This window comes from Dendroctonus ponderosae, unplaced genomic scaffold, assembly GCF_020466585.1.
Source record: "Dendroctonus ponderosae isolate FM_Combo_2020 unplaced genomic scaffold, Dpon_F_20191213v2 Dpon_F_20191213_12, whole genome shotgun sequence".
In the NCBI taxonomy this organism is placed as follows: Eukaryota; Metazoa; Arthropoda; class Insecta; order Coleoptera; family Curculionidae; genus Dendroctonus; species Dendroctonus ponderosae.
In genome coordinates, this window is record NW_026017316.1 from 1,475,452 (window position 1) to 1,486,708 (window position 11,257).

General features: G+C 48.3%; 2 protein-coding genes across 3 annotated transcripts in view; both read right to left on the minus strand.

The window, feature by feature from the left end:
- Positions 1-2,123: 2,123 nt before the first annotated feature.
- On the minus strand, positions 2,124-4,147 carry LOC109533972 (cilia- and flagella-associated protein 251; the record flags this gene model as incomplete). Of its 2 annotated transcripts, none has more annotated exon segments than XM_048663111.1 (10): positions 2,124-2,282; positions 2,334-2,422; positions 2,480-2,711; positions 2,766-3,089; positions 3,147-3,269; positions 3,322-3,423; positions 3,475-3,610; positions 3,660-3,850; positions 3,904-4,055; positions 4,108-4,147. In XM_048663111.1, coding segments are annotated over 10 exon segments (1,500 nt in total), but the record flags the coding sequence as incomplete, so codon positions are not given.
- Positions 4,148-4,157: 10 nt separating this feature from the next.
- The window catches only part of LOC109533971 (cilia- and flagella-associated protein 251), a 27,643-nt gene continuing 20,543 nt past the window's right edge, over positions 4,158-11,257 (minus strand). Inside the window, exons 2-9 of the mRNA XM_048663114.1 lie at positions 10,153-10,648; positions 9,950-10,096; positions 9,797-9,900; positions 9,582-9,739; positions 5,086-5,198; positions 4,772-5,031; positions 4,450-4,721; positions 4,158-4,399 (exon numbers count right to left, since the gene is read on the minus strand). Of these exons, the coding sequence (XP_048519071.1) occupies positions 4,287-4,399; positions 4,450-4,721; positions 4,772-5,031; positions 5,086-5,198; positions 9,582-9,739; positions 9,797-9,900; positions 9,950-10,096; positions 10,153-10,392 (1,407 nt within the window). The 5' untranslated portion in view covers positions 10,393-10,648 and the 3' untranslated portion in view covers positions 4,158-4,286. The remainder of the gene's footprint in view (positions 4,400-4,449; positions 4,722-4,771; positions 5,032-5,085; positions 5,199-9,581; positions 9,740-9,796; positions 9,901-9,949; positions 10,097-10,152; positions 10,649-11,257) is intronic.

Genomic DNA, 11,257 nt, shown 5'->3' on the forward strand with positions numbered 1-11,257 from the left:
TAGACAGTTGCCTGTTTTGCCATCATTAGAAGACGCCTAACCCGAGCGATGTTGAAAATTTCCCAAAAATCCTTTGAGAACCTGATTTTTGTCGGCTTTATAATTTTTCTTAATTTTTGATAACCTTTGATTAATCTTTCTAATTTCATAATTTTTTCAAAAACCTTTTACGCTACCAACCTGCAAAGCGCTTCATTGGCTGCACGTTTTCCCACTCGATGTTCCATTAGAAGCAACATTTCTCTATAGGAGGCTCAGTTTTCGAAATAAGCAACGAAAAAGTGAAAATCAGAAAAAATCCAAACTTTGGTCTGAGGTTGGCGACTTATCGAAACTCCCCCACTTTGTGTCTTTTGCCAGCTAACTTTTTGGCTTCAAGCCTTTCAGGAGCAACGTGGTGATAGTTTGCGACTCCAAAATTTTGCTCAAATTTCCAAACTTTTCCCCAAAATTTGGGCTGAACTGCCAAAATCGCCAACAGCGCCCTTACTATTGACTTGAGGCAAAAAATGAATCCCACCTTTTTTGTGCAGCTTGATCTTCTCGATTCACTGGAGCATGCGGCTTTGTTTGAACGATTCGAGTTTGGAAGAAATTTTGATTTTTTTAAAAACCCAATTTTGGTAATTTTTGCGAAACCCCTTCTCGCTAAAAATCTGCAAAGCACTTCATTGGCTGCAGCGTTTCCGGCCCGATGTTCCATCGAAAGCAACATTTTCCGCAGGAGGCGTACTTTTCGAAATAAACAATGAAAAATTGAAAATCTTAGAAAACCCCAAAACTCGGCCTGAAGATGGCCGATCTTCGAAACTCCAACACTGTTGATGACTCAAATCGCTGGCTCTCAACCTCCGAAGATCCGCGAAGTGGTAATTGGCCATTAAAATCATTGGTCAAATTTCGAAAATGTTTTCCAAACATTTTGGCTAAAATGCGAAAATTGCCAACAGCGCCGTTACTATTGACTCTACCACAAAAATGAATACGTATATTTTTGCGCGGTTTGAGCCACTCGATTCACTGCAGGATCCAGAGTTGTTCGCTCGATTTTAGTTTGGAAGATTTTTTGATTTTCTGCAAACCGATATTTTGGTCATTTGTGCAACAACCAGTGGCAACAAAAATGTGCCAAGCACTCCATTGGCTGCCGCTCGTCCGGCCGGATCTTTTGCCAAAAGCAACGTTTTTCGATCGGAAGCTTCGTTTTCAAAAAAACAGTGAAACTTTGAACGTCTGAACAAAATCGGTGGGCTGAAAAAATTTTCGGATTTTTTTTTTTTTTTGAAAAAACTGGTTTTTTTGATCAACGAAAATTCAACACTGGCGGCTTTCCACACTGCCGTCAAAAAATGTGCGCAACATTTGGCAACATCGGGTGTAAACGACAAGTTCCCCATTGAGGCCACTTGGTGCCCACCAAGTCACTTCGGAAAATTCCCAGCCTGTCAATAAACGTCCGAAAAATTTTTGACAGCTGTCACATCATTGACAACATAGTGGGCTTTGCACCACAGCAATCAGTTTTCCTTTGCACGCATTTTGCAGAAAGTTTCACCCATTTTTGGCAGTGTTGCAGTAAGAAGCTTCCAAAAACGCCAAGTTGGACGTTTTTGGAAAAGCCGACGTCAAAAATCCGCTGTTTATGCTGGCTGAGTTCTGATTGGGCCCCAACGTTGCCAGAGCATGCGCGCAACGTTGGGGCGAACGCAACAAACACCAGCGAAGCGAGCGCGAATTTTTCCGGCCCGAAAATGGTGATTGTCTGCTTCAAAGTTTGCGTTTTGGGTTGGTTTTGCTCCAATGAAAAAATCGCCAAAAATCCAGTTTCCCCCGCATCCCTTGCCGAGCTACGGTGTTCGATAGGGAATTTACGGCCCTTTCTGGGGGTGTATGTCCCTAACCTAAAAACGCAACTTGCGTGCTCTCAGCCCAATAAAACCGCAAGCCTTGGGGAGATTCACTCGAGCTCCAATCGTGCCAAGTTTAAAAAATTATTTCGCCAAAACCGCGACAGATGGAGATAAGGGGGTAGCTGTTTTGGACAGAGCGAAGTTGAGGCTATGCTGGGGCAAAGTTTCAGCCTTGCACCATCCTCAGGGCATTTGCAGTGAAAAGTCGTCCAGTCGATCACAAAATGCTCTTTATGTACTCGACTGGTAACAAACGGGGCTTCAATGCGGCTTCCCCAGCAGGCTCTCGCTGCTCTCCTGCTTCGCCGGCTTCTCCCGTGGGGCGGCGTCGATGCCCAGCAGCTCGTCCACCAGGAAGCTCGAGTCGATCTCCTGCAAATCCCCAGCAATTAGCAGCGTGGCGGACTGGGGGGCGGCCCCTACCGGCGGGAGGAAGTCAAAGTTGTTCTCCCCATAGGTGGACACGCGCAGCAGCGTGGTCAAGCTGCGGTGCAGATTGGGCGAAGGTTCCCCTGCAAAGCGACGCTGTAGGGAGGTAGGGAGATTCTCCCAGCCCCCCCAGCACCTACCTATCGACTGCAGCAGATAGACAAAGTCCTCCTTCTCAATGCGGCTCCTCTTGGGATACTCGCCCATCTGGCACATGGTGCCGAAGGCCTCGCGCAGCCGCTCCATCGAGTAGCCGTAGGCGGGCCGATGGTTCACAAACAGCCGCACAAACTCCACGAAGGAGACCTCGTCCCGCACCAGCCCCGTCTCGTCAAAGTCGCGATAGCGAATGTCCATCATCATGGTCTCCAGCTGAAACCCGCCCTCCTCAATTGGCTGCCGCCCCCTCCACTCGAGTCCCCCCACCTCAAAGTGGCTGGGGTAGAATCCGCAGGTGCGCACCAACTCGGGGATCTCGCTCAGCTGGATGGTGTCCGAGACGCGTCTGGGCAGGTCGATGTTCTCCTGCTGCAGGATCTGCATGTAGAAGAACAGGTCCTGGACCTCCTGGAAGAGCCAGCCGCTCTTGCCGCCCTCCAGCAGGCAGTAGAACGGCTCCAGCTCGGTTCCCCCGATCAGGGAGAGCAGCTCAACGGCGCGAGGCCGCACCTCCCACTGCAGCAGGCTGCGGTCCTCCGCCCCGTAGGTGAAGGCGAAGCCCCCGTCGTGGGACAGCGCAAAGTCGCCCACCTGCCCCCCCCAGGAGGCTGTAAGTAAGTCCCCCGCTGCCACTCCAGCCCCAAATACCTGGTGGGGGTGCGCCAGGTACCCGCAGTACTTGAAGGGGTTGCCATCGGCAGGCAACAGCTGCATCCCCAAGTACTTCTCAGTGATGAACACCAGGTAGCGCGCATGGTGCTGGGGCAGCACCTGCCAGAGGACATTGAGGAGTGGTGGGGGGTTGGAACTGGGGAAAACCCACCCTCATTTTGCGCAGATTTGCGTGGTGGAAGCAGCCGAGGGCCGGCCCGAGCACCAGGCTGCGCGGCAGCTTCGTCCCAGCGTGGAGGGTCTTGATCTTGTGCTAAACCGCCTCCCCAGTGAGCGCTGGTTGTCGCCCCCCACCTCCACTCACCTGGTCGTTGGCCAATAGCAGGTAGCCCACGGGGTGGGCGCCGCCCCCCCGCTCGTAGTAGGCGAAGTTGGTGGGGACGGCGCTCTGCTCGATGCGCTCGCGCGAGGAAATTGCGAAAGCAATTTCCGAGCCTCCTCTGCCGCCACAAACGTTAGGGACTGAAAGAACACGGCAACCAACCTCACCTCGCCTCCATGTTGTTGTACTCCACCAGATGCCGGTCGGCCCCAATGGAGAGCAGGGAGGAGCGGCCGCAGGCCGTAGGGAAGAACCCCAGATCGTGGATGGGCTCGTAGTGGGAGCGCACCTTGCCCCTGAACCTCCAGCAGTCCTCCTGCGGGTGGTAGTTGAAGAGGTGCACCGTTCTGTTGGCGTCCTGTAAGGGTGGCTAGAGGAGGAGCCGCCCGGCAGGCAAACGATTCCCCCTACCGAGCAGGCGAACTGCAACGCATCCCCGCTGAACTGCAGATGCTGCACCGCGCAGTCGCTGCAGGCGAACGGCGTGGGGGCCTTGGGGGTGAGAACCACCGGCTCCAGGATCCACACCTCCCCATTGGCCCTGCCGCAGGCCAAATGCAGGGCTGCGCCCCCGGTTAGGAAATAGCTGGGGGGGCTGGCGCCCCTTTTACCTACATTGGGGGGAGAACTTCACGCAGGTGACCGCCGCCCCGCCCTCNGGGAGAAGGGCCCCGGCGATTTGCTCCTTTTTCTCGAAGTCCATCAGGGCGAGCCGGCCATTGGCGTACCCCACCACCAGGCGGGGCCTGCAATCAGCAATTGAATAGGTGGGAAGAGGCAGCAGCCCCCCAGCCTCACAGCTCGTCGTGGGTGTCCAGGGCGCTGATGGGGGCGTCCGCCACCTGGAAAAGCGGAGTGCACGCGCTCCGCAGGAAGTCGTAGGCGTAGATGTTGCAGTCGGCGGTGGCTGGAAATTGAGGCTCTGTTTCTGGGCAGCTGGAGGGGGCTGGGCCCTACCGATGAAAAAATCCCTGACCAAAAAGGGGCGGTTGTGCAGCGTGGCGTCGAACGGGGCTGCGCCGAAGGCGCCAGCCCCTGGGCAACTGGGGAAGTCCAAGCCCCACTCCCCCAGGGACTCTGGGGAGGCGCGCACTTCGTGCCCCCTTGGGCACATGGAGAAGCTCAGGGCAGTGATGGCGCCGATGGAGAGGTTCCGGATCCAGAACAGGATCCGCACGTTCCGGTCGAAGAACATCACGTGCCCCCGCGAGTCGCCCACCACTAGGATGCTGCGCGCGCGTGAGCTTTGAGCGGGGGATCAGAACGTGCCAGAGCCTACCCGTCTGAGCTGCAAATCGTGCCGATCTGAGCCGTGGTCACCTTGATGGCGTTGATGTACATTTTGGCGTTGGTCAGTTCGCCGGCCTCGTAGGTGCGCCCGTAGAGGGTGCTGCGGAACACCAGCACGCACCCTTTGGACGAGCCGACGAAACACTCGTGACAGTTCTGCATGTAGGTGGCGCTGGTGAGCGAGCCCACCTTGGTGCGGCTGGTTATGTGGGGAAGGGCGGCCAGCTGGATCTTCTGGCTGGTTTGGTCCTGCGTTGATTGAGTTGATTGGTTGAGGAGGGTTTCTTCTGGCCCACGACTCACCCATACGATGAGGAAGATTTGCTTCTGGAACACCAGCAGAATGTGCTCTTCGCAGTCCGGGTGGAAGCAGATCTTGACCGGAGGGCCGTTGGTGAGGTTGATCTGAATGCTGCCTGCAAGCAGAAGGAGGTTGAGGAGGGAAGTTTGAGTCTCGGCCCGTAAGGCAGGCGGTGGCGGGGTTAGGGGTGAGTGTAGAGGAACTGTCCGGGGTCAACTCGGGATTTGCGGATTTTTAGCGGGGTTTGGCAACAATGGATTCAATTTTGAATTGCATTTGCTGCCTCTGACTTTCACTTTCACCTCTGGCTGCTGAAAAAGCAGGATCTTCCAAATTCTTTCAATGTTTTGCGAAAAAAGTTGTTGCCAAGTGAAAATTGGCCCGAATTTCCCGTTGTTTTCCCCAAACTTTGACGACAGCCCGAAAATTTGTCAACAGCGCCTTTATTATTGACTTTGCAAAAAAATCGGGTGGCAGCGTTTTTGTGCGGCTTTAAACGCTCTGTGCCGAAGTGGGTTTAGGTTGATKTGGTCGATTTTTGGGGATTTTTGGGAATTTTTTCAAAAGTYAAATTTTTTAAAGTGCATAAAATTGCTTYTAGTGGACATGCAGAAGCTGRACAATTTTTGAAGTACAAAAACGAAACAAAAAAGAGAAAAACATTGTTATYYCGTTTTCGGAAAAATTKTTGGCTTCGACTTTTCTAWACACTGTTAAGTGATAATTTGCGAYTTTAAAATTTTRAACAATTTTCGAAAATTTTTTCGCAAAATTTTGGCTAAAATGCGAAAAGTGGCAATAGCGCCTTTATTATCGATTTTGCAGAAAAAGCGAATACAAMCTATTTATTYAGATTCGTTTGGTCGATTTTGGGTTTGGATATTTTTGAGGATTTGTGGGAATTTTTTTTTCAATTTTTTCAAAAGTTAATTTTTTTAGTTGCATAAAATTGCTTTGAGTGGACGTCCAGAGGTTGAACATTTTTTAAGACCAACATTTATTGGTTGGATGTTTGGTTTCGAAGGAAAAAAATAGTTTTTATCGAGAAACAGGGACTTTTGGCCTGAGGGTGCCCGATTTTCGAAACGTCCTCATTTGGTTTCTGGCGACATTTTTGGCTTCGACTTTTCTAAACCCGGTTTAGTGATAATTTGCGATTTTAAAATTTTAAACAATTTTCAAAAATTTTTTCGCAAAATTTTGGCTAAAATGCGAAAAGTGGCAATAGCGCCTTTATTATCGATTTTGCAGAAAAAGCGAATACAAACTATTTATTTAGATTCGTTTGGTCGATTTTGGGTTTGGATATTTTTGAGGATTTTTGGGAATTTTTTTTGAATTTTTCCAAAAGTAAATTTTTTAAGTTGCCATAAAATTGCTTTGAGTGGGGGTCCAGAAGCTGAACATTTTTTGAAGAACAACATTTTTTGGTTGGATGCGTGGTTTTGGAGAAAAAAATAGTTTTTACCGAGAAACAGAGACTTTTGACCTGAGGGTGGCCGATTTTCGAAACGTCTTCATTTCGGTTTTGGCAAATTTCTTGGCTTCCACACTTCTAAAGACTGTAGTAATAATTGGCGATTTTAAAATTTCAAACAATTTTCGAAAATTTTTTCCTAAAACTTTAGCTAAAATGCGAAAAGTGGCAATAGCGCCTTTATTATTGATTTTGCAGAAAAAGCGAATACAAAATATTTGGTGTGGCAAAAACCGCTCCGTGCTCTGGTCGATTTTGAGTTTGGAAATTTTTGAGGATTTTTGGAATTTTTCTTTTAATTTTTTCAAAAGTTAATTTTTGAAATTTGAAAAAATTGCATTGGGTGAGCGTCAAGAGGCTGAACATTTTTGGTAGAATAAAATATTTTAGTCTGATGCTTGGTTTTGGAGAAAAAAATAGTGTTTATAGAGAAACAGGGACTTTTGGCCTGAGGGTGGCCGTGTTTCGAAACGCCTTCATTTTGTTTTCAACAAAATTTTTGGCATTCAATTCTCCAAAGATCGTCTTGTGATAATTTTCGATTTTGAAATCTCCAAAATTTTTTCGGAAAATTTTGACTGAAATGCGAAAATTGACAATAGCGCCGTTACTATCGACTTCAGCAAAAAAGTGAATACCAACTTTTTTGTGCCGCTTGAACTCCTCTATGGGCTGGACCCAAATTCGTTCGCTCGATATTAGTTTGGAAGAAATTTTGATTTTTTGCAAAACCCAATTTTGGCAATTTTTCCGAAAACCATCCACAACAAAAAAATACCAGGCATGCAGTCAGCTGCTCTTGGTTCGGCCAAATGTTTTACCAAAAGGAACATTTTTCGAAAGAACGCTTCGTTTTCGAGAAAAAAATCAAAATGAAAACATCTAAACAAAATCTATGGCTGGTAAGAAAAAAAAAATTAAAAATCAAATAAAATCCCCAAAATCTGATCAAATCAACCAAAGAATCCACACCTTCCAAACCCCTTTCAGAGCATTTGACGAAAATTTGGCAACATCGGGTCCAAAAGAAAAAGTTTTCCACTGACGCTCGTTCCACCCTGTCTTCCACCACTGATCCACCCTGTCAAAAAACATCGCAAAAATTGTTGACAGCTGTCAAATCCTTGACAACATAGTAGGCCTTGGAAGGAAAAAATTAGTTTTGCTTTGCACCTGCAGGCAGTGATTTTTAGAAGTTTTGTTGAAAGAAGCTGCAAAAATGCCAAGTTTGCATTTTTTTGAAAAGAGCGACGCCAAAAATCAGCATTTTATATTGGGCGAAGGTCAATTGGTGCCCAACGTTGCCAGATTATGGCAGCAGCGTTTGGCGAACACAACGAACCCAAACGAATGGAGTGCGAATTTTACCGGGGGAAAAAAGGTGATTGATTGCTTAGAGGTTTTCGATTTTGGGTGGGTTTGGCTCCAAAGAAAAATTCGCCAAAAATCCAATTTCCTCTGTATCTATGGGGGAATGAGACTGTTCGATAGAGCATTAAAGCCTCTTTGAGGCTGTGTGTGCACCCAGACCAACAACACCAACATGTTTGCACCCAAGCCAATAAACTCACGTGACGTGAAGAGAGTCACTCTACTCACATTCGTGTCAACAACATTCAAAAATTAATTTCTCGAAAACCCAGCCAGATATGAAGTTGGGGTTTGCTGTAGAGGAATGGGGACCACCATTTTTATACTCCAACAAAGTTTCAGCGTTCCACCATCTTCAGGGGATTTGCAGTAAAATATCGGAGCAAATGAAGAATCACAGTGGCCACAAGTGGGTCAACCAAAATTCAAAAATTAATTGCCCGAAAACCGGGCAGCCCACGGATTAGAGCCCTCATGGGTGGCATAGAGAATATTTTTGTGTATGCTCCAGGAACGTTTCAGCAGCCGAGCATCTTCAGGAAATTTTCAATAAAATCCGAAACTATTGGGAAAATCACTATCGCCACACCTTTGCCAACTGATATTCGAAAATTAATTTATCCTAGAGGAAAAAGGAGGAAATTTTGTTTTTGCCGGAGGTGGAATCAGAGCTGGCAGCTTTATGCTGGAGGAAAGTTTCAGCCGTCCACCACCTTCAGGGCATCTGCGCCGAAACATCGTCGTCCGACCATTTGATACTCCGATTTTTTTACATCAACTGCTAACATTTTTCCCTCTAGCTCAATCCCCGAAAGTCCGATTAGTGTGCGGGTTTCAGTGGAATACAGCCCATGAACTTGCGCAACTTTCACGTCATTACAGTCAATTCGATTGGAGGCTCCCAAATGGACCAAAACAGTCTGTCAACACAGCACCGCTCTTCACTACTTTGGGGCCAAGGCCCTTGGCAAAATAATCAGTTTATAAGTAAAATCACCACGCCACTGATGAGAACCGCCTCGAAAGTGACAGTTCTGACGTTTGACAGGTTGTCATAGTATGACGTTTGTGTGGCCTTGGTCGCAGATCTAGTGGGCGAGTTGTGGAAGAAACTGAAAAATTCGACGGTTTCTGATTTGTAATCTAGAGGGCTGCGCCCGCGCGAATGACACTAAAAAATCGCGCCTCCTCCCAAACACTTTCAGTGTTTGGGAGGAGGTCTTCGCCTCAAACGGTTGAAGCCTGCCATTGACAGGGTGCGAAAAAAATCCGGTCAAAGTTTCGGGCTTTGCCATGGAAATTCGTGCGCAGTCGACTGGCTTAAATCTGCATAACTCGGGCAAATCACACGGGAAACGTACGCCAATGGGCTCAAAATTTGCGCAATTAATTGGGCAATAGTTTGGGGGAGACAGTTTTGACCAGTTGGGTTGGTGATGGGGAGGATGGTGGACGCACGGAAGAGACCGGGAAAAAGTGTGTAGTTTGGGGCAAAATCATCGAATCCTGGGGGCTGTGCCCCAAAAATCGCCCAAATTCGGTGGGCGTGGGGCTGGGAACGTCACTCCCACTGCGATTTGCGCATAAAGCCCAACTTTTCTGCGAAAAACCCGAGGTTCTAGAAACCCCCCCGTGCCCACATGGACTCACCGTGCGGCTTCTGGTGCCCCAAAGTCCACAGCCAGAGGCGCGCCTCGTAATACCCGCAACTTTCGCCCACCGTCACCAAGTAGCGGGCGCACGGACTGAGGCTCATCAATAGCACGCCACTGTCCGGATAGACAGCAAACAGCGTGAAAATCGGCTGCCTGGAACGGAGGAAAATCTCCCCAACAGTGCGCCTAAGCCGGGGGAAATTCGCCTACAAATCCCTGCTGGACCACACAATCAGGCAACCATCCTTGTCCCCATCGGCAGTGACCAGCCACTCCCCACTAGCGTCCGAAGAAATCCCATTGATGACCGCTTGCTGGAAGAATTTTTGCACTGATCTGCTCGAGAGGTTGTTGGGGACTCACATGGGCCTCCAGGTGGCGCATCTCTCTTGAGCAGTACCGATACACAATGGCCGAATGGGAGCTGGCGAAGAACAGCTCCTGTCTGCCTTCTGAGCTCAGATTGATCAGGCCGACGGGGCCGCTGATGCCGTAGGCCCACTTCAGGCTCTGTAGGGAACATGTGGGGAAGGCTCAGGCGCCTAGGGAACCCTACGGGGACTTACAAAGGGCTTGAACTTGCGCGCCAAGTGGATGTCGTCGAAGATCTGGGGGATGTTGTGGAGGCCCTCCAGAATCGTGAGTTCTGAGCCGATGGGTTGCACTGAGACATCAGAAGGGGCCAGGGAGAGGGACTCCCTGAAGGAGCCGTCCTCGCCCAGCCCGAACTCGTCCACATTGATCTTCTTGGAGATGTAGAGCAGGTTCTCCTTGTCCTCTCCATAGGAGATGCTTTCGTCTGACATGGTTCTGCCAGTTTTCTGACAGTTTCACCTCAGAAAACCCTGGCAGGTTGTTGGCTTAAGGCTCCCACTCCCCAATGGGAGGAAGCTTCCAGGACTTTTTCTGCAGTTTTGTTGCAGCAAGCTGCAGGGCGTTTGGTTGAAGGTACGTAGGACTAACAAGGTTTGCGTTGCCCTGGGCCTGAGGATGGGCTTGCAGTGACGAAACTGGGTCCAAAGTGTTTTGCAGGCTGATTCAAGCAGCTGACCAATTGAGGCTCTGTGGATGCACAAGGTTTTTGCCAGTTTGTGCGGGAATTGGGTAAACTTTGGTGAAAGTTGCGAGGTTGCTAAGCGTTTCGCTTTGAAATTTTTTTGAGGATTTTTGGCAGTTTTCCTTAGAACTGCTTAAGGTCTAAATAGAGTGTTAGAGTGTTTTCGAAATTGGGCAGCAAAAAATTGTTTTTTGCTGCTGAAACCTACAATTTAAACATTCAGTCTTATGAAGACGGCGAGTTTTTCGGTTCGAAAACTTTTTGAGGATTTTTCGCAATTTTTCGATTCGCGATTCAGTGTTTGCAAAAAGTTTCCTATTAAATGTTTTTTGGCCACTAAAACATACAATTTAAACAGTCAGACTGATGAAGGTGGCGAGTTTTTCGATTTAAATATTTTTTTGCGGATTTTTTGCGATTTTTCTTCAAACCACACACGACCTAAATAGCGTTTTACAATGTTTTCAAAATTTTGCAGCAAAAAAATTCCTAAAAACATTTTTTTGCCACTCAAACTTGGAATTTAAACATTCAGGCTGATGAAGGTGACGAGTTTATCGATTTAAATATTTTTTTGAGGATTTTTCGCAATTTTTATTCCAACCACACACGAT